Below are 23,141 nucleotides of genomic sequence, written 5' to 3' on the forward strand. Positions count from 1 at the left end.
CTACGGTGTACCGGTTGAGACGCATAATAGATTTAGCTCTTTAGCTAGTCCTACACCCCAGTCTACCGGGCACCACACCTTAGTCATAGGGGACTCCATCACCCGAAACATAAAGCTTAGCAAACCAGCCACAATTAAGTGCATCCCTGGGGCCAGAGCACCTGACATTGAGGCTAATCTTAGGGAGCTAACTCGCAACAGGCCTAGTAAACACGTACGACAGGCTAATCGCACCACTAGTTATGCGAATATAGTTGTACACGTTGGCTCCAATGACACTAGAATGAGACAGTCAGAGATTACAAAGAGAAACATAGCCAGGACTTGTGATCTCGCTAGAAAGATGCCCAGGCATCGAGTAATTGTCTCTGGCCCCCTGCCTGCGAGAGGCAATGATGAGAGATATAGCAGATTAGTCTCGCTTAACAAGTGGCTGGCTAGCTTCTGTAGACAACAGGGACTAACGTTTATTGATAATTGGCCCTCTTTCTGGGGCAAACCAGGCTTGCTGATGAGAGACGGCCTTCACCCTAACCAGGAAGGCGCCATCATCCTGTCTAAAAACATAGACTACTGTTTAAGTCACACTTGACTAACTACACTAGAGCAAGCCCGGTCACAGGCAATTACAGAGCCTGCTAGTCCGGGTGAGGAGTCAGTTAGGCTAGAACTAGCCAGCGCCAGGCTGGATAATTCCTGTACGCATAGCAATTTTCTTAGAATAACACACAACTCACATAATGTGTTTTCTGTTGTGAATGTGTTAGGGGTAGATATGCATTCTACTGAGGTGGCAAATCATGATGCGTTCAGTCGATCGCAGCATCAAGCAAACAATCTGAAAATTCCCGTCGTATCAATTCCTAGATATGGTCGAAACTATTTAAAGTGCACTACGTATAATAAACGCGACATTATTAATATTGCTACTACGGATAATTTAAACAAAAACTCGTCAAAACAGCCCAATACTTATAATATGGGCTTTTTAAACATAAGATCATTGTCTCCCAAGACGTTATTAGTTAATGAGGTCATTAGAGACAACAATCTTAACGTCATTGGTCTTAGCGAAACCTGGCTCAAACCAGACAATTTTTTTGCGCTAAATGAGGCATCTCCTCCTAACTATACGAACGCGCATATTGCCCGTCCCCTTAAAAGGGGTGGGGGGGTCGCACTAATATACAATGAAAACTTTAACCTTACCCCTAACCTAAATAATAAATACAAATCGTTTGAGGTGCTTACTATGAGGTCTGTCGCACCGCTGCCTCTCGATATGGCTGTTATCTACCGCCCCCCAGGGCCCTACTCGGACTTTATCAATGAATTCTCAGAGTTCGTTGCTGATCTAGTGACTCACGCAGACAATATAATCATAATGGGGGACTTTAATATCCATATGAATACCCCATCGGACTCTCAGTGCGTGGCGCTCCAGACTATAATTGATAGCTGTGGTCTTACACAAATAATAAATGAACCTACGCATCGCAACGGTAATACGATAGATCTAGTGCTGGTCAGGGGTGTCACCACCTCCAAAGTTATGGTACTCCCGTATACTAAAGTAATGTCCGATCATTACCTTATAAAATTCAAAGTTCTGACTCATTGTCAACAAACTAATAATAATAATAACTAGTTTTAATAACTGCTATAGCAGCCGCAACATTAATGCTGCCACAACGATGACTCTTGCTGACCTACTGCCTTCGGTAATGGCACCATTCCCAAATTATGTCGGCTCTATTGATAACCTAACTAACAACTTTGACAATGCACTGCGCAAAACCATTGATAGTATAGCACCGCTAAAACAAAAAAGGGCCCCTAAAAGGCGCACCCCATGGTTTACAGAAGAAACCAGAGCTCATAAATTATCATGTAGAAAATTGGAACGCAAATGGCGCGCGACCAAGCTTGAGGTTTTCCATCAAGCATGGAGTGATAGTTTAATATCGTATAAACGCATGCTTACCTTAGCTAAAGCTAAATATTACTCAAATCTCATCCGCCTCAACAAAAACGACCCTACATTTTTGTTTAGTACAGTAGCATCGCTAACCCAACAAGGGACTCCTCCCAATAGCTCCACCCACTCGGCAGATGACTTTATGAATTTCTTTAATAAGAAAATTGAACTCATTAGAAAAGAGATTAAAGACAAGGAACCCAGCTACAACTGGGTTCTATTAACACAGATACAACTGTATCTACGACGGATACTGCAATACAAAATAGTCTCTCTTTTTTTGATGAAATAACATTAGAGGAACTATTACGGCGTGTAAGTGGGATAAAACAAAACATGTTTACTTGACCCACTTCCTGGGAAACTTATCAAGGAGCTTTTTGTATTATTAGGTCCATCAGTGCTAAATATTATAAACTTATCACTTTCCTCTGGCACTGTTCCCCTAGCATTCAAGAAAGCGGTTATTCATCCTCTGCTCAAAAGACCTAACCTTGATCCTGACCTCATGGTAAACTACCGACCGGTGTCCCACCTTCCCTTTATTTCGAAAATCCTCGAAAAAATTGTCGCACAGCAGCTAAATGAACACTTAGTGTCTAACAATCTCTGTGAACCTTTTCAATCCGGTTTCAGGGCAAATCACTCTACGGAGACGGCCCTCGCAAAAATGACTAATGATCTACTGCTAACGATGCATTCTGATGCGTCATCTATGTTGCTGCTTCTTGATCTTAGCGCTGCTTTCGATACCGTCGATCATAATATTTTATTAGAGCGTATCAAAACACGTATTGGTATGTCAGACTTAGCTTTGTCGTGGTTTAACTCTTATCTTACTGACAGGATGCAATGCGTCTCCCATAATAATGTGACCTCGGACTATGTTAAGGTAACGTGCGGAGTTCCTCAGGGTTCGGTTCTTGGCCCTGCACTCTTTAGTATTTACATGCTGCCGCTAGGCGACATCATACGCAAATACGGTGTTAGCTTTCATTGTTATGCTGATGACACCCAACTCTACATGCCCCTAAAGCTGACCAACACGCCGGATTGTAGTCAGCTGGAGGCGTGTCTTAATGAAATTAAACAATGGATGTCCGCTAACTTCTTGCAACTCAACGCCAAGAAAACGGAAATGCTGATTATTGGTCCTGCTAAACACCGACATTTATTTAATAATACCACCTTAACATTTGACAACCAAACAATGACACAAGGCGAATCAGTAAAGAATCTGGGTATTATCTTCGACCCAACTCTCTCGTTTGAATCACACATTAAGAGTGTTACTAAAACGGCCTTCTTTCATCTCCGTAATATCGCTAAAATTCGTTCTATTTTATCCACTAGCGACGCTGAGATCATTATTCATGCGTTCGTTACGTCTCGTCTCGACTACTGTAACGTATTATTTTCGGGTCTCCCTATGTCTAGCATTAAAAGACTACAATTGGTACAAAATGCGGCTGCTAGACTTTTGACAAGAACAAGAAAGTTTGATCATATTACGCCTATACTGGCTCACCTGCACTGGCTTCCTGTGCACTTAAGATGTGACTTTAAGGTTTTACTACTTACGTATAAAATACTACACGGTCTAGCTCCGTCCTATCTTGTCGATTGCATTGTACCATATGTCCCGGCAAGAAATTTGCGTTCAAAGCACTCCGGCTTATTAGTGATTCCCAGAGCCCAAAAAAAGTCTGCGGGCTATAGAGCGTTTTCTATTCGGGCTCCAGTACTATGGAATGCCCTCCCGGTAACAATTAGAGATGCTACCTCAGTAGAAGCATTTAAGTCCCATCTTGTGATTTAGGGCTATATAAATAAACATTGATTGATTGATTGATTGACAAAAACAAGAAATGTGTTCACAGATGACCATATTGAATCCTCCAGTTGTTGCAGTCCAAATATATATACTGTATTCAAAACATCCATCCCTCTATTTTCTACCACTTGTGCCTTTGGCATTTCTACCATAATAGTTGTTCAGCAAAACTGATTGTTTTCTTCTTATGCCCTGACTGGCCACAACTTTATGACCACCTGCAAAATGTTATATTTTTTAGAAGTTCTGCCTCTACAAAATATATACATTTTGATCGACAGTGTTAGAGAGGTATTGCTTGCGGTCGCTCTTTAGCAGACAAAGACTAAGGGCCTGGTCTACTCAGATCCAAATAAGACGTGCTAAATAGTGTGTGCAAACTATGAAATTGCATGTACTATATTAGTGGGCGTCAGTGGAGGGTAGTGTGTTTCCCACCTAGGCCCTCAGTGATGTCCGACTTCAATGGTTACTGCTCAAAATACCATAATTTATGTCACCACATGACCATTGCTGGATAAATAATATACAGGAACACATTTACACACTACTGGGCATACAACACGGGTTATTTTCTGGTGCCAAACAGCTCAATTTTTGTTTCATCTGACCACAGAACTTTCCTCCAGAAGGTCTTATCTTTGTCCATGTGATGTCAGATGAAACAAAAATTGAGTTGTTTGTTCACAATACCCAGCAATATGTTTGGAGGAGAAAAAGTGAGGCCTTTAATCCCAGGAACATCATGTCTACTGTCAAGCATGGTGGTGGTAGTATTATGCTCTGGGCCTGTTTTGCTGCCAATGGAACTGCTTTACAGAGAGTAAATGGGACAATGAAAAAGGAGGATTACCTCCAAATTCTTCAGGACAACCTAAAATCATCAGCCCGGAGGTTGGGTCTTGGGCGCAGTTGGGTGTTCCAACAGGACATTGACCCCAAACACACTTCGAAAGTGGTAAAGGAATGGCTAAATCAGGCTAGAATGAAGGTTTTAGAATGGCCTTCCCAAACGTGTGGACAATGCTGAAGAAAAATTTTTTAGGAGTTCTGCCTCTACAAAATATATACATTTTGATCGACAGTGTTAGAGAGGTATTGCGGTAATATACCAATGTTTATTATTGCGATTCTAGTTTGCAGTGGTATAGAGCCTTACTAAATCATACTCTGGGCTGTTTCTAATAATTTTCAATAGTATGTATTTAAATGAGGTAACCGAAATATGTAAGCATATAAACAACTAGAATAAACAGTATGATGCGCTGCAGTTAATTAAAAAAAATAATACTGTTAAATTCAAGTAAAGAATAAGAAACATTGCTCCAAAACACACTCTTCTAGTCTCCCTCTGCCAATCATTAATATAAGACTATGTTTAATAGAGCTATTAAAGAAGACGGGAAAAGCATAACAACAAACAGATGTCTTGGTCACATACAATGAAGTATAACGGCAGAGGTTTGTTACAGGTCCCTTGGTGTAATATGTATGTTCAAGTTGTGTTTGTACTTTAAAGTTCTTTTGTTGAAATTACCTTGTGTGTGCACATGCAAGCCAGCATGCAGATATTATACAGATTGGACTATAATCAATACACAAATAAAACAACGTTTTATGAATACTCCACATCCCCTACTTAGTCAACACCACTTTGTTTGTCATTATGACTTGCGAAGCAAATTATTGTGAGACTTCTGCGTTCTTAAACTGCTCCAAGAACCAAACACGTATTGCGCCTAATTTGCATGCTATCGAATGTGGTCCGCTATCATGATTCTGCCATAGATCCTTCTTCAAATGCTAGTGAATATTTTATTTGACCTTAAGTTGTTTATATTTTTAATTATTTATCCATATTTACACATGGAACTAGGGCAAAGAAGCGATCGCTACTAATAAGCTGTCCATCTGAAGCCAAAACTAGGACAGCCCCAAAAATAATAATAGCGAACTGATTATCTACAAATCTGAATGGACAATCGGAAATGCATTTTTTACCTGCACATGGTCAGATGTCATACTGGTAAGAAAACTCAGAGGCAGTCAAGATAAATACAACTGCACAATAGGTCAAATGTACGCAATTTTAGATTTGAAGAGCCACTAAAACAACCTGTTGGTGTTTGCACAATAAATTAATGCGTTAATCCTCACTCTTAAGATGTCTACCTTTGCATTCGCTGAGATCTCCTGAACTCCTTTGATTGCAGCATCTCGGATGATGGGGGTAATGAGTCCTTTGTCGGTTGCCACAGCAATTGAAATGTGAATAGAATCAAGTGCTTGGGGTCCATCCCCTGACCAGTTCACGTTCACTTCTGGTAGCTCCTAGTTTTTACACACCAAAAATATATATATATTAACACAGTGTCACAACAATTAGAGTATTTTAAACAATACTTACTTTAAGAGTAACAGCAGCTGCCTTGATAATGAAATCATTAACAGAAACTTTGACATTTTCTGAAAAGACAAAGAAACAACAAACTGTGAGTCATTTGGTGCGTCACAAAGATAGCCAGACAGCTGGTAATGGGCTGTCTAAGCTGCACAAGTTCAACTCAGTCTTTTGTCAAAAAGACAACTAAAACACAATCATGACGTAAACTCTCAATAATCTCCTCGATACACGTGAATATATGATACCACCAGGCCAGAATTTGGTCTGCATCTACTGTCTCTTTATTCTGGTGTCCATTAGTGTAAGAGCAGACTGTTATGAGTGCTGCTATTGTGAGCAGCATGATGACTGGACTAAGCGTGAAATTGTGAGATCCTGAACAAAGAGTGTCTGTAAAAACAACCGGAGAGCGAATCCCTCAGTACATACAAACCTTAGTAATCGGTCTGAAAGGGCCATGCACTTTTTTCATTGACAGGAAGGGGAGAAATAGAGATAACTTACTTGTTTGGCAAAACGTAAATATTTATTTTTTTCATTTGTCAGTACATCGCAATGCTCAATTTCTAAAACAGCACAATGGCAGTATATGTTCTAGCTTTGTTGGAAATACAACTGTGACAAATCTTTACTGGTTCGAAGTTATCACATGTTTATGAATAATGTGAATAATGGGCTTCATTTATTCACCAGCTGTCTTCAAGCATGTTTACAGGATTTGTATGAAAGTTTTGGCAGGGACCAATGTTTTCTAATTCAGGCATTACTTAGTGAAACCAAAATGATCAAGTTGATATAGTTTCACTAGTGTGAGGATTGTGTAAAATTTGTAATTATGTAATGATAACTATTATTGAAATAAAAGACAAATCCTGTCCTATTGTCCCCCAAGTATTTTGATGATGTGGATCACAATAGATGCAGTTGGTCCCCAGTTTATGACGTTCCGTGGTTATGAATGTGTCACCATATATGAATTAAAAAATTAATTTAGATCCATAAACGGAAGAAAACAGTGTGTTCATCGCGTGAGGGCAGAGGAACACACTGTTTTCTTCCGCCACCACTGCTACAGCTCTCTGAGGAAGGATCATGTTGTTTTATTAATTAACTTTTGTTTCTTAATTATGTATCCTAAGCGTAAGGATTGTTCTTCTGGTGGCAGTATCATAAATTAAAAGTGTTGGGTTTATTCCCTGTATTTCTGTTCACTATCTGCTGTTGTGCATCTACTTTATGACTTTAAAAGATTCACTATTTGATTTGTACCTACTTGTTTTGGAGTATTCCTAAACTGTGTTTGTGACATCGGTGAGAAAGAATACATTTCTCTAAGTCCTGAAGAAAAACTTCTCTGTTGTTATTTTAGGAAAGGTTCCACGTATTAAGAATATAAATACTGTACAACACTGCCACACTTTTTTGCTGTCAGTAATTTATGTTTGAATTGATCTGTAGTCTCATGATGATTTTTCAATACTAATATTTTTGGTTATCTTGAGAGCATCATTCGCCACGCGACAGTGTGCAAACTATTTCCACGCTCCAAAACCAATTTTAAAAATGATCTTTCATTCAGAGATTCGCCAGAACCATCAGCATATCCGGCATTTATTCGCCTGTGCCTTTCTAACAGATCCTGTGTGTAATCGGTGTGCATTTACACAGCAACATGCCTTTGCAGAGTTAATTAGATTCATGATAATGTCAACACCATCATCTGGAGTGACATATTAGATACTAACAGAGACAATTGCAACACAATATAGCGGAAGAAGTGAGTCTCGAGTGATAAACTTCATTGCATTTTAGGAAAGACTTTACAAAATTAATGTCTAAATAGCTGGTAACACAAGTCAGGACCAAGATAACTGTTTTACCTACAGACTTACATGGTGGTGTACAGTATTGGTTTGAGGCTGCATGAGTAATGCCTGGCACTTGGGAACTACGGTTCATTGAGGGTAACATGGATTTGAATATTTATTGTGACCTTCTGGAACTAACCATGATCAACTCTTTTCAGAAACTGGACCACGTGGTAGTTTTCCAAGCTGACGGCGAAGGTAGCAGCCCAGAATGTCTCCTTGGACATGTTCACCGTGAGGTGTACGGACTTGTGTTGCCAACTGTTTAGACACTGTGGGTAAAGGTCTTTCTAGAGGACAGCAAATCAATGCTACTATCTAAGCTGTACACAGACTACTAAAAGTTATATGCAACTTTCATTTACAGTATGTACTCCTGTCCCTAAGAATACATCATAACATTGTGAAGGTAAACTTCGCATGGCTGTATCCCAAAGTTTTGTTCAACAAATGCAAACCTTCAAAAATAATTAATAGCAGTTGTTCAACTTTGATTTTTAAGGAAGTATTTATTAAAAGGTTGACAGTAAGTTGTGTTTATTGTGTGCACTGCAAAATGTAGCACAATTAGATCAATGGGTTATGGGTTATACTTGTATAGCGCTTTTCTACCTTCAAGGTACTCAAAGCGCTTTGACAGTATTTCCACATTCACCCATTCACACACACATTCACACACTGTAACTTGTAGTGTGCTTTGACACATAGGCCCGGTTTTCCATACAGGGATTAAGCCCAAATTCGAGACTAATTCAAATCTTATACCAGGATTTATTAAAATGGCTTTCTCTAAATAAAATAAACTCAGACTTGTCCTAGTTTTGAGTTACCGGTAAATAATCTAAATTCATGAAGGGAGACTAGAGCAAAAGTCAGGTCTAACTCAAGACTTAAATCATTATTGTCCCGATGCAGGTGTAACTTCAGAGTAAAGGTTGTATGCATCACGGTACATGTTGAATAAGGTCCAAAATTGTGCTTTACATAACTAAGGCGTTCCCCAAGGCATCCCTTTAAGTCCTCAAATTTTAGGCACTTACAATTATTTTTCATAATGTGATTTATTTAACTATTGTGTTGCTGTAACTTATACACTTTGGATGCAGTCAGTAATCATTTGTTCAACTTATTTAGTTATACTAGTAGTGATCCTCAAAGTTCTCTTTAATCATTTGGGCAATAGCTATGGTGGTATTTTTGCAGCAGATTCTTAAAACCACTAGAGGGCTGTCATAGAGATAATCTTGGACTAACTTTTCGCAGAAGGATTTTAAAAATAGCAAAGCGCTTCCGTAGGACTACTGGTAATAGTGAAAGAAGAAGTTTGGCCTCCATGCAGTCCTTAGTTTTCTGGAAATTTGGGCCCCAAACAATTTTTTTTAATATCCCTGATCTAAATTGATCTCCATGAAAAAAGACACGCTAATCGGCATTAATCTTTACCATGGGTAAAACAGGTTTGTTTGTACTGCTTGGGATGAGTGTACTAAGTAAGATGACTGAGCAGATATGTACCAATGTTTCTATCAATGTTACATACTGCACTCGTCAAATGAGCAGTCATGTGAAAAATATTAAATTCTCATCTTCAAATAAAATGTTGAAAATTCAGTAAAATTTAAACATAGTGAGCATGAACAAGTGTCGTTCCTACTTAAGTGTACACACAAACGTCTTGTTTACCTTTGGCTAAGTCTTTACGTAGCGCCATGACAGCTGCCATGTTACAGTCAACAGAGGCATAAGCATGGGGGATGGTGGTTTTCGACTGAGTTAGTCGTTGAGCAATCACGCGGCGGACATTTGAGGCTGGGAGCTCTGTGAAAGTGCCCTGAGGAATTAGAATAAAAGAGTGAAGAGAGTGTTTTCTATAAGTCAAATGGTAAATCAGCAGACAGGAACACGAATGATGTGCAATGTAATTCAAATGAATCATAAACTTGGATCAGGTTGAAAAAAAATTTACAAGCTTGTTACAGTTAATTGGTTGTAGGTAAGAATTATCTACCGGGAAAATGTATTTACTCAAAACCACCAGATATTAAATGGTCATTTTTTACAGGAAGACAATTATTATGATGTGAAACAAAATAACACAAAATTGTTATAAATAACATTTAAATCAGGAAACCAAGTTAAAATCGGATGACAAATTGATTTCCAGATTACAAATACTGGACCATAAAATGATTAAACCAGAACTAACTGAATGACTTTTGACAATGTATAATTAAAATGACGTGCATACATGTTTTATTCATTAGCGAGAGCCAGAAAGTGAATGAGGGCGACAGTGACCTTTGGCCTTTAAAAGTGGTAGATGTGTGTATATATTCTGTGTTAGACAATATAAAACCAACCGGTGCTCCAGGTTTCCCTGGTACAGATAGAGGTGGTATGTTGGGTCTGCTGCTTGGTGGTGGAGGAACAGCTGCTGGCATCTGAGCAGGACTCGGGACAGGTGGAACAGTCAGGATGGGCATTTTTTTTGGCTCAGGAGACATCTTCATAAGATTTAATGCATCCCTGTTGTAACAAAATAGAAAAAGATTGGAAACTCTGGTTATGCACAAATGAAGTAATTATTACCATTGTTGGCTTTTATGAGTTGCAAAGCACACTGCTATCTATGCACCGCTAAAAAAAGTATGTCTGCGTTGGCACTTATTGTAACAATATCACTCATATTTGGTTAATTTTCAGTTTCCGACTTGTAAATGGAGTTGGCAGTTTCTGGATGTTTTTAGAGGGTATAATGAGTGCAATAGAGGACCCTAGATCTGTTGACACAAGTGTTAGCTATTTATTTACGATAAATTAAATAAAGCCAAGCATCTGTTTTCTTGTCTTACATAAGGATTGTAAATGATAAACAGCAAAAGCTTTATGAGTTTTGCGTATTTCCAATATGACTCATCTGATCATATGGTCGGAGTGCAAAGTGTTACTACTGTGACGTAGAATCTACAGAAATTGCTATATGATATTTGAAGTGCAATATTAAAAATGGCCGACTGAATTTGTGGCATTTTGTGATGTTTAGACAGTATTTCTACATACATTGCAGATTGTAAATACAATTGGCAAAGGTTTAATGGATACAATTAAACACAATCATATAAAGTCAACTTGTTTTTCCCACTCTAGTGGTACTAGTCAGCAATTGTCTTACACGAAGATGCACTCTGTACTAGGTGGTGGTAACCATTGCAAACTACTATAGTAGCTACAGTTGCTCCTGGGGTAGACTGACTGGGCCAACCGTGAAAAAAAAGTGTGGACACGCCACTGAGGAGATGTGGTCTGTTCCTTTTCTTCCGTGAATATTTGACTCAGAGAAAGTTAGCCATCTTTGATGACTGTAACCATGCAAGACTGCTGTGAGAATGTGTAACACTACAACCATTAGTACTTATTTATTAGGACTAAGTACAATCAATTTCTTGTCAGATTGCAGATTTGACTCCTTTCAAATTGCTGCACAAATAAGTGAGAGATAAGTGACACAAAAATAGTGTTAAGTCAAGCATTGGTGATTTTTTAAATAAAAGAAAGGTAAACAAAAGTATGGCCATTTTTGTATCTAGTGCACCTGTGTGTAAAATTTCAGTTTCAATCCTGTGCACTAGGGTCAATGTACAAACATGCATCCAATCTTCTGTCTTGACCAGCTGCCTCTGACCTAACCATGGTGTCAGTCCTTGGCCTTTTTTCCCCTCCCTTGTTCCCGCATCCTTACATTTCCTGCAGCACACAATCTCCTTGCTTCCGTACTGATAGACATTTTTGTTTGTAAAGGCATTTTGGAAACATGGAAGTCCCCCCTTGGAAAAATAGGTATAACAATATTTTAGCTTTAAAAAATAGCTAAACACTGACACACATTCGTACAGACAGTTGAAGAAAAGAGGGTGTATGAAAAACTTTCTGATGGTAAGTAAAATATAAAAAGGGAAAAAAGGGAACATGACAGCACTTCTAGAAAACTGCAAACACTTGCTTGTAATATTTTTGCAAAGTTTCCCTGGCTCTGAAGCTTCATACACATTGTTTTTTCAGTTCATCAACTCATCTCTTGAGATTAAGAAAGCTTGCCACATTTTTTTAACCCCAATTCTCTGGCCACCTTCTGTTCAAACTGCAATAGCCTACAATAAGTAGAGGAATGGATCTCAGCAATGACATCCTTCCTTTAAGGCAGTCCTTCACAAATAGTGGGGCTGGCCACCCTGGGGGGGCACGGTGGGAAGCCAGGCGGGCCCGTATGACCTCGGGGAAGATGCTTTTTTTGCCGTACTAGGATATTATGAAGCATATTCCTTCACTGTAACCACGGTGGGAGACGAGGAAAGACCAGTGTGTTGTTTCCTTTAATGATAATAAGCTTACGATGTTATGCAGGGATATAGTTACAATAATTTTATTTTAAAAAATTGTACTACTTATAGTCACGGTGAAAAAAGGGGGGTGCAAAATATTTTCTTCTTCCTGGGGGGCGCAACAGAATATATTTGAGAAGCACTGCTAATTCAGTTAATTAATTTGTGCAATTCACATTTGTTATTTGCAACAATTGACTGTGATAGTTTGAAAACATGTAAGTATCTTTGTTTTGTAAATGAAACAAGTTTACAATATACATTTGTGTGCTTAAAAGTTTTCTATGCTTATCCATCGGTGACCCATATCAAATACCGTATTTTTCGGACTATAAGTCGCAGTTTTTTTCATAGTTTGGCCGCAGTGCGACTTATATGTTTTTTTCCTTCTTTATTATGCATTTTCGGCAGGTGCGACTTATACTCCGGTGCGACTTATACTCCGAAAAATACGGTACTGTAATTGCAGAACATGCGAAAAAAAACCTGAACATGTCCATAATGAAGTTAAACAATATCATGCCAGCACAGTAAAAAAAACTACTAAATTACTCAAGTGGGTTACATCTTGCTTAACATACAGTATATATGTCCATGTAATGGACATGCATTACAATTATTGACAACTATTTTCCTATTATATTTGTATCTTCAAGCTTTCATTGTGGTGAAGATTTGCTTAAACATAGGTTCATTTTAGTTTGATTTAGCCTGAACTGACAATTTGGGCTATTGACTCAACAGGCTGGGTAATAAGGGGATATGAGAATGATATACTTCTGTAAAATATGAGTACAGGTGACACTAAACTTTCTGTGTGAGTCATGTTATTGTGGACATCAGAGACAACAGCGCTGACTTCCTTTAACTTCACTTAAATTGCTTTGCAATGCGCAAAAGGGTTATGGAGAATAAATGTACAAACCCCGTTTCCATATGAGTTGGGAAATTGTGTTAGATGTAAATATAAACTGAATACAATGATTTGCAAATCATTTTCAACCCATATTTAGACGAATATGCTACAAAGACAATATTTGATGTTCAAACTGATAAACATTTTTTTTTTGCAAATAATCATTAACTTTAGAATTTGATGTCAGCAACACGTGACAAAGAAGTTGGGAAAAGTGGCAATACATACTGATAAAGTTGAGGAATGATCATCAAACACTTATTTGGAACATCCCACAGGTGAACAGGCAAATTGGGAACAGGTGGGTGCCATGATTGGGTATAAAAGTAGATTCCATAAAATGCTCAGTCATTCACAAACAAGGATGGGGCGAGGGTCACCACTTTGTCAACAAATGCGTGAGCAAAGTGTTGAACAGTTTAAGAACAACCATTCTCAACCAGCTATTGCAAGGAATTTAGGGATTTCACCATCTACGCTCCGTAATATCCTCAAAAGGTTAAGAGAATCTGGAGAAATCACTGCACGTAAGCAACTAAGCCCGTGACCTTCAATCCCTCAGGCTGTACTGCATCAACAAGCGACATCAGTGTGTAAAGGATATCACCACATGGGCTCAGGAACACTTCAGAAACCCACTGTCAGTAACTACAGTTGGTCGCTACATCTGTAAGTGCAAGTTTAAACTCTCCTATGCAAGGCGAAAACCGTTTATCAACAACACCCAGAAACGGCGTCGGCTTCGCTGGGCCTGAGTTCATCTAAGATGGACTGATACAAAGTGGAAAAGTGTTCTGTGGTCTGACGAGACCACATTTCAAATTGTTTTTGGAAACTGTCTACGTCGTGTCCTCCGGACCAAAGAGGAAAAGAACCATCCGGATTGTTATAGGCACAAAGTTGAAAAGCCAGCATCTGTGATGGTATGGGGGTGTATTAGTGCTCAAGACATGGGTAACTTACACATCTGTGAAGGCGCCATTAATGCTGAAATGTACATACAGGTTTTGGAGCAACATATGTTGCCATCCAAGCAACGTTACCATGGACGCCCCTGCTTATTTCAGCAAGACAATGCCAAGCCACGTGTTACATCAACGTGGCTTCATAGTAAAAGAGTGCGGGTACTAGACTGGCCTGCCTGTAGTCCAGACCTGTCTCCCATTGAAAATGTGTGGCGCATTATGAAGGCTAAAATACTACAACGGAAACCCCCGGACTGTTGAACAACTTGAGCTGTACATCAAGCAAAAATGGGAAAGAATTCCACCTGAGAAGCTAAAAAAATGTGTCTCCTCAGTTCCCAAACGTTTACTGAGTGTTGTTAAACGTTAAACAGTGGTGAACATGCCCTTTCCCAACTACTTTGACACGTGTTGCAGCCATGAAATTCTAAGTTAATTATTATTTGCAAAAAAAAATTAAGTTTATGAGTTTGAACTTCAAATATCTTGTCTTTGTAGTGCATTCAATTGAATATGGGTTGAAAAGGATTTGCAAATCATTGTTTTCCGTTTATATTTACATCTAACACAATTTCCCAACTCATATGGAAACGGGGTTTGTAAGATAGCGAGTAGAAAATCGTAGGAAACAGAGCCGTTTGGAAAAAAAGTCTGGCTTGCTTGTGTATTCACACTGCGGTAACAAGCTGTAACAGAGTTCATAACAAACATTGTGAGTGACAAAAGGCTAGTGTTCATGTACAATATAATAATTGAGCATCTGATTACCGATGGCAGGTCTGGATTTATGTTTTAGATAATCCTGGGTAATTTGTCGGATATGGAATAAAATACTGACAGGTAGGACAGTATAAGATTAGACCCAAGCAGGACTCTGCTCTGTATAATTCTATCGTTTCCCTATTTAAGGGTTTATGCATTGGAGCCTTTAGCTGTATTTTACCAAATTTGTAAACAAAAGGCCTATTCCTCTCAAATATTGATGACAAGTCTGTCTACGTCTGTTTGAGTGAGCACTACTCCTTTGCCAAGATAATCCATCCACCAGTAAGCTCCAGATTGTCCAGAATAGGGCAGCAAGGCTGGTTCTTGGTTGTTCACTAAGAACCAATGTGAACCAAATGCATGCTTCTCTTTCCTGGCTAACAGTGCAGAACAGGTTGTCAGCTAATACTCTAATATTGTTCAAATCAGTGGCCAGTAGTAAAACTCCTGCTTTTGTCATGGCCCAAATAGTTCACAGTAGCACTATGCACAATCACAATACCAGGGCGTCCAGTGAGGGGCATTTTATACTCCCTCGTCCCAGGAAGAATGCTTTGCGGAAATCTTTTATTTATAGATCTTTATCGCTCTGGAATAACCTGCCTCAAATTCTCACTGGCATTGAAAGTAAACAGATTTTTAAAAAGAGAGTAATATTTTATCTGAGTCTTTAAATTAGTCTGCTCGTTGATGATTTGTTTGGTTTTATATTGTGTAGTTATATTTATATGGTAATTATTATTCTGTGACTGTAAATTGTTTGCTTGTTTTCTTATTGATGCTTTTATTTTTATTATTATTATTTTTTCTGTATTGTGTAGTTATAATTATATGCTTTTACTTGTAATTGTATTGAATTGTGGACCCCAGGAAGACTAGTGGGTTGTTGAGGCAACCAGCTAATGGGGATCCTTAATAAAAATCAAAATCAAATCTGTGATACATATCAAGATGTTGCTTAAACATCATTACTGCACAAGTGTGCTTTAGGCAGGCTATGACAAGAGGCCACTCCAAATTGTGGAGTTTTGTCACAGCACAATGCCACAGATGTAAGAATAGAAATGCTGTGAATTGAATGTCTATAAATGACTGTCTCAAAAAGTGTTCTATATAATTTGATGGTACATCCAACCAGCCTCACAACCACTTGTAACAAAACCAGACCAGGACCTCCATATTTAACATCTTCACCTCCAAGATCGTCTGAGACAACCCTGTCCGGACAGCTGCTCGGTTTGTATCACAATAATGTCTACACAAACTGTCAGAAAATGTTTCAGTAGCGCTCTGGATGTTTGTCGTCCTAATCCGGGGTTTAAACCTGATTATAGTTCGCTGTCATACCCAAATTGATTGGGCAAATGCCACATTTGATGCGGTCTGGTACTTTGGAGAGATGTTCTCTTCACAAATTAAACCTGTTTTTACTGTTCAGAGCATATAGCAGACTGTGTATATGGTGTTGTGTGTGTGAAGTGGTTTGCTGATGTCAACAAAGTTTTAAGTGGCCAATTGTGGTAGTGGGGTAATGGTATGGTATGGAAAGCAACAACAGGTGCATTTTACTGATGGCAGAAGTGTTTGATCCAGATGTTATGCTGCTAATTCCGATACAATCATCCATGATTGAGATTGGCCAATAAAACTTTAAAAAAAATGTATTTATGGTGAGTGTGATTGACATTGTAACAGAATCAACACTACATTCAAACTACTTCCTTATATCATTAATTTCAGAGAATTGTAATACAACTATCTACTACCGGTACTCATTGAGAATTATTTGGTGTCAGATTTCTCAAATAATTACTTTTTTGTATTTTGACACCTACATGTGGTTAGTCATATCTCCCATACAGTGGGGGGCGCTTATTTCTTTTTAGTATGGATTAATGTGTTGCTTTTCCGTGCGCTAGGCACATATGTCAAATTTTTTGTTTCGGTTTCGATTCCTGCTGTTAAGGCAAATTATGTGGTCAAATACATGCAAAAACAGATAACCATTTTAGAGATTGCTTCTACTTCTTGCTAGCGCTACACCATCTCTCCAGGCCAGGTGTTTCTGTTGTTTGCACTTACTCCTGTTTTATAGAATACATTGTTAAACTTCAGTTCTAGTCACCTCTCATCCTTTAAGATAATAATCTAACTAGTTATTTGACAATAATTCAATTACTCCTTAGTGATTAGTCCTCTTGGTCCAGTGGGAGTGGCCAATTTTGGATCAATGCCATGGGTATCCAGGATGTGTCTTGCTGCCGGGCTAAGCCGTAACCTGGAAAACAAATACATATTTCTTATGGCCTTTTATATGTTGTCTAATTCCACTTTTATTTTAAACCTATTACAGAGATTTGCAATCTGATAAGTACATACCTGTAGATACAGTACATATCTATAATAGCGCAGCAGAGGTATTTTTCCTCGCTTGCAACCATAATAAGTTAATGCCAAATTACAACTCTGGATCTGACAACATGCTCAGCCCAAAATGTTTGCATAACAAATATACTCATTTGTTCTGGTGTAAGTCCTTCCCTGAAGGTATCTATTGTGTAAACAGGAGTAGACAGTAATTTTGAAAAATCAGCATTTTTGTTCTGGACACACAAGGTGTTTTCAACATGACAATTGTTATTCTGGTATGGAGGACATCATAGTCTTCTAATTACAATAGTAATGTCATACAATAACAGGTCTTCACACACTGATATGACTGTATTTAGTCAAACCAAAAATTAAGGTTGCACAGTTTTGGCTCATATGAAAACAATAATACACTGCTAATCAAAATGTTAACACCAGTTAGAAAAAAAATAACATTTTGGCTTTGGCTTATAAAGGCTTTAGTCTGAAACTGTTCATCAGCTGACGGACAGCATATTCCAGTTAAATTGCTATCAATGAATTGCCTGCTCAAAATGTGTTTCCCTTTATATTATATCTTTATACTTTATATTTGTGTTTCTCTATAATATATCAGTATAGAGTATATACCATATTTATAATATAATATAATAATAATATATATATATATATATATATATATATATATATATATATATATATATATAAAATATTACATATATGTTATATTTTATACTGCTACTATGTTACATTTTTTGTCTACTTTATACCTGCATTATCCTTTCCGTTCTTACCCTTTCCATCCTTTGTAACTGAGCTACTGTGTGGAACAATTTCCCTTGTGGAGCAATAAAGTTTGTCTAAGTCTTTCTCCAATCGCTTTTTTATTTTATTTTTTTGCCATTTTGACGCTTTACCTAAAATCTTCATAGGATGAAATGTTGCAAAATGCACATTCTTGCAATCTTTCAACTAGTCTTAAAATACCAGTAGAGTGGGAAAACAAGTTGCCTCTATATTGAAGCTATTATCATATATATCTGATTTAAGACATCAAAATACTTTCAAAGTTTGCGAATAAATAGATATGATCAAAAACAGTATCAATCTCACGGAGATTCCCGAGCCCTTTAGAGATTTAATCAGCAAGCCAGTTACATGATCCGTGACGTACAAGTAGGAACCACAGATCCCTTCTCCATCAACAACAATGCTAATAAATAAGCCATTGTGAGAGCCAACAGCGATTACTTTGGGAAAAATTATGATTCAGAACCTTATATTTTTGAGCCCGAACACAAGGGAGATGAGCAATACATTTTAGAAGTCAAGTGCTAAACGGATGCAGCTTTATTGTTACACTACAGCATCAGCAGCATTGCTAGGTGCTAAACATACAAACTAACCATAATAAAAAATTATGAAACAAACACTTTAATATTTCCACTGTTGCTGGGATGCCGACCGACGGGACGTTCGCATAATTCCTTTTAGAAGAAGATTCAATCGCAATAATCACTAAGGCTTAAAAAAAAGTTGCAGCAACTTGCGTTTTTTTCACCATCTCAGATTATGTGAAAGTCGACCAGCCTCTTGGTCCATGGCCACATTTTTCTACTACCAGGTGAAAGATGCATGAATTATAATCTAGATTGAACTTTTAGCAAGTGTGAGACGAAGCAGAAGCAGCCGCCGGCTTAGTGTAACAACAATAGCAGCGTAAACTAGCATTAGTTCACGGCTAACAATGCGTTGGCACTTATAATAACAATATTGCTCATATTTGGTTAATTTTCAGGTCACGGCATGTAAATGGAGTATTTTTGGCGGTTACTGGACGTTTTTAGAGCGGATATAATGGGTGAAATGGAGGACCCTCTATCTTTTGACTCAGTTGTTAGCTATTTATTTACAATTTTGAATGCATTAAAAAAGCCAATATATGTGTTTTTGTCTTACATAAGTATTGTGAATAATAAGCAGCACATCGCTTTACAATTTTTGCATATTTCCAGGATGACTGATCTGATAATATGGTCAGAGTGCAGAAGCGTTTCTACAGTGACGTAGAATCTACAAATTGCAGAAGATATTCGGAGTTGAATATTCCAAACAGCCGACTGAATTTGTGGCATTTTGTGATGTTTAGACTGTATTTTCACATACTTTGTAGATCGTAAATACAATTGGAAATGGTGTAATAGATAGAATGAAACACAATTAAGTGTATAAAGTCAACTTGTTTTTCCACTTTGCTGGTACTTCAAAATTTTGATTGGGAGTGTGTGTGTATACACAGTTTCCCATATAAAATTACTCCATGAATATGACGTTTTTACTTTTGTTTTGACTGCTGGAGTACACTGGTCATGAAGGATAAGACAAGAAATTACAAGTACCGGTACAAGAAAGGACAAGAAGATATCACAAAGCAACACTTACGGTCCTGAGGTGACTGTTTTTGGTGGCGAAGGAAAGGCAGGGGGCACAACAGTTTCAGATGGAGCTGCAGATGGAGTTGTTACAGCATCTGGTGGAGGAATCTCAACTTGTTTCCAGTCTTGTCCTTCCTCCACCATAACAGCAATGAGAGTTCCCAGGCGCACGTTGCGGCTTCCCTCCTCTATCTGCAATGATGGTGAGAAAAGTCATTTTCAATTAGAGGGGAAAAAACATTAGCAAAATATGATCATCGCAATGATGAATAAAATAAAGACTAACATAATTAACACATGGTTGTGTTATAGCTCACTGACCACCTGGCCAAAAAATACTATGTTCTTGTGTAGTACAAACCCCGTTGCCATATGAGTTGTGAAATTGTGCTAAATGTAAATATAAACGGAATACAATGATTTGCAAATCATTTTCAACCCATATTCAGTTGAATATGCTACAAAGACAACATATTTGATGTTCAAACTAATAAACTTTTTTTTTGTTGCAAATAATCATTAACTTTAGAATTTCATGCCAGCAACACGTGACAAAGAAGTCGGGAAAGGTGGCAATAAATACTGATAAAGTTGAGGAATGCTCATCAAACACTTATTTGGAACATCCCACAGATGAACAGGCAAATTGGGAACAGGTAGGTGCCATGATTGGGTATAAAAGTAGATTCCATGAAATGCTCAGTCATTCACAAACAAGGATGGGGCGAGGGTCACCACTTTGTCAACAAATGCGTGAGCAAATTGTTGATCAGTTTAAGAAAAACCTTTCTCAAGCAGCTATTGCAAGGAATTTACATCAAATATCTTGTCTTTGTAGTGCATTCAACTGAATATGGGTTGAAAATGATTTGCAAATCATTGTATTCCATTTATATTTACATCCAACACAATTTCCCAACTCATATGGAAACGGGGTTTGTAAAATGAATGAGTTTTTATGCTTGCTGTCACCACTGATCAAGATCCACTGTGTGCCTTTTATTAGTCTCTCCACGGTCTACTAGACGTTGTCAATTGATCAATAGTTGTCATTCTAACTTAAAGGCCATGTCTAATTCAGTGGCTGCTGCACTTCATTTGTTTTCAAAATGTCTTCGTTGAGTATTGTTGCCAGTCAACACATCAGGTGATTTGCAAAAAAAAAAAAAGCAAAACAAAGTGGTAAAAATGTGACAAACAGATTTGGCATTATCTGGTAGGCTACATACTCGTAATACTTGCAGAGTATTCAGACCACACAAGGATGTAAAAGTTAATGTGTTCATATTTGCATACTTTTGATGCAGTCTTACTGAATTTCTATGCGGTACGCTTTAAAAGTTTATTGCGTCATCAATTACCGTATTTTCCGCACTATAAGCCGCCCCGGGTTATTAGCCGCACCTTCAATGAATGGCATATTTCAAAACTTTGTCCACCTATAAGCCGCCCCGGACTATAAGCCGCGCCTACGCTGCGCTAAAGGGAATGTCAAAAAAACAGTCAGATAGGTCAGTCAAACTTTAATAATATATTAAAAACCAGCGTTCTAACAACTCTGTCCCAAAATGTACGCAAATGTGCAATCACAAACATAGTAAAATTCAAAATAGTGCAGAGCAATAGCAACATAATGTTGCTTGAACGTTAATGTCACAACACACAAAATAAACATAGCGCTCACTTTCTGAAGTTATTCTTCATTCGTAAATCCTTCGAATTCTTCGTCTTCGGTGTCCGAATTGAAAAGTTGGGCAAATGTGGGATCCAAAATGGCCGGTTCCGTCTCGTCGAAGTCATCGGAGTCAGTGTCACTGTTGTCCAGCAGTTCTGTGAATCCTGCCTTCCGGAAAGCTCGGACCACAGTTGTGACCGAAATATCTGCCCAGGCATTTACGATCCACTGGCAGATGTTGGCGTATGTCGTCCGGCGCTGTCTGCCTGTCTTAGTGAAGGTGTGTTCGCCTTCGGTCATCCATTGTTCCCACGCCGTTCGCAGTCGTGATTTGAATGCCCTGTTGACACCAATATCCAGCGGTTGGAGTTCTTTGGTTAATCCACCCGGAATGACGGCGAGTGTTGTATTTGTGTGCTTCACTTGTTTTTTGACACCATCTGTGATGTGGGCGCGCATAGAGTCGTATATCAACATGGACGGAGCTGTGTGAAAAAAGCCACCCGGCCTCTTCGCGTAAACTTCCCTTAACCACTCGCTCATCTTTTCTTCATCCATCCATCCCTTCGAGTTAGCTTTTATGATGACGCCGGCTGGAAAGTCTTTACAGATGTAAACACACAAAGGAAATGAAACGAAAATCCGCGCGCTTCTTCTTCTTCCGGGGGCGGGTGGTTGCTTACAGTAGAAGAAGAAGCGCTTCCTGTTCTATGGGGGCGGGTGCTTACCTTGGCGGTTGCTTGCGTAGAAGAAGAAGCGCTTCCTGTTCTACCGGGAAAAAAGATGGCGGCTGTTTACCGAAGTTGCAAGACCGAAACTTTATGAAAATGAATCTTAATATTTATCCATATATAAAGCGCACCGGGTTAAAAGCCGCACTGTCAGCTTTTGAGTAAATTTGTGGTTTTTAGGTGCGGCTAATGGTGCGGAAAATACGGTACTCAGTTATTAAATACATTCAGTCACAAAAGGCAAAGTTCATTCCAGGCATGATATTTTCTAGAAGATCCAGACATGCAGAGCACCACCACAAGTGTGCATAACCAAAGCCGTAAAAGGCCAGGTGTGGAAGCGTGCAAAGCACTCCACTAGAAGTAGCAGCAGCCAAGTAACAATGTCCCATCCAGTCTGCGACACAGAAACGCCACAGAGGAAAACTGAAACACTGAACTGTTAAGAGTAATATTTTCCACCTTTGAGCAGAATAGCACACTTTAGAATTGGCCCTCCTTCTGCTAAAAGAGATACACACATAATAAGCTCACCCTGTTTAGTGAGTTATGTACCCACTGTAACACACATCTAAACTTAATGGTGTTATGAAGTCACAACCTAAGGGGTTAGTAGGGGAGAATGTGTGCGCGCTCTGCACACACATCAAGTTAATGTTCAGTTTTGGTTCCTGCCAGCTACCTCGTGTGCCTCGTCTCGTGTGCAAGTAAATAGTGATTTTAAATTATGTTTATTTAATTGTATTTTCTGACCAGTAAGCATGTAGATAATTACAGCGTGAGAAAGATCACATTGTATATTAATGGACATAATGTTATGC

The 23,141-nt window shown here is 38.5% G+C and overlaps 1 protein-coding gene across 1 annotated transcript in view; it reads right to left on the bottom strand.

Annotated features, from left to right (window-relative positions):
- pdhx (pyruvate dehydrogenase complex component X) overlaps positions 1-23,141 on the bottom strand; it is a 43,385-nt gene that overhangs the window by 4,241 nt on the left and 16,003 nt on the right. Inside the window, exons 4-9 of the mRNA XM_061969965.1 lie at positions 19,922-20,106; positions 17,289-17,387; positions 10,445-10,610; positions 9,768-9,915; positions 6,220-6,278; positions 5,985-6,143 (exon numbers count right to left, since the gene is read on the bottom strand). Of these exons, the coding sequence (XP_061825949.1) occupies positions 5,985-6,143; positions 6,220-6,278; positions 9,768-9,915; positions 10,445-10,610; positions 17,289-17,387; positions 19,922-20,106 (816 nt within the window). The remainder of the gene's footprint in view (positions 1-5,984; positions 6,144-6,219; positions 6,279-9,767; positions 9,916-10,444; positions 10,611-17,288; positions 17,388-19,921; positions 20,107-23,141) is intronic.

Source organism: Nerophis lumbriciformis, linkage group LG10 (assembly GCF_033978685.3).
Source record: "Nerophis lumbriciformis linkage group LG10, RoL_Nlum_v2.1, whole genome shotgun sequence".
NCBI classification, from domain to species: domain Eukaryota; kingdom Metazoa; phylum Chordata; class Actinopteri; order Syngnathiformes; family Syngnathidae; genus Nerophis; species Nerophis lumbriciformis.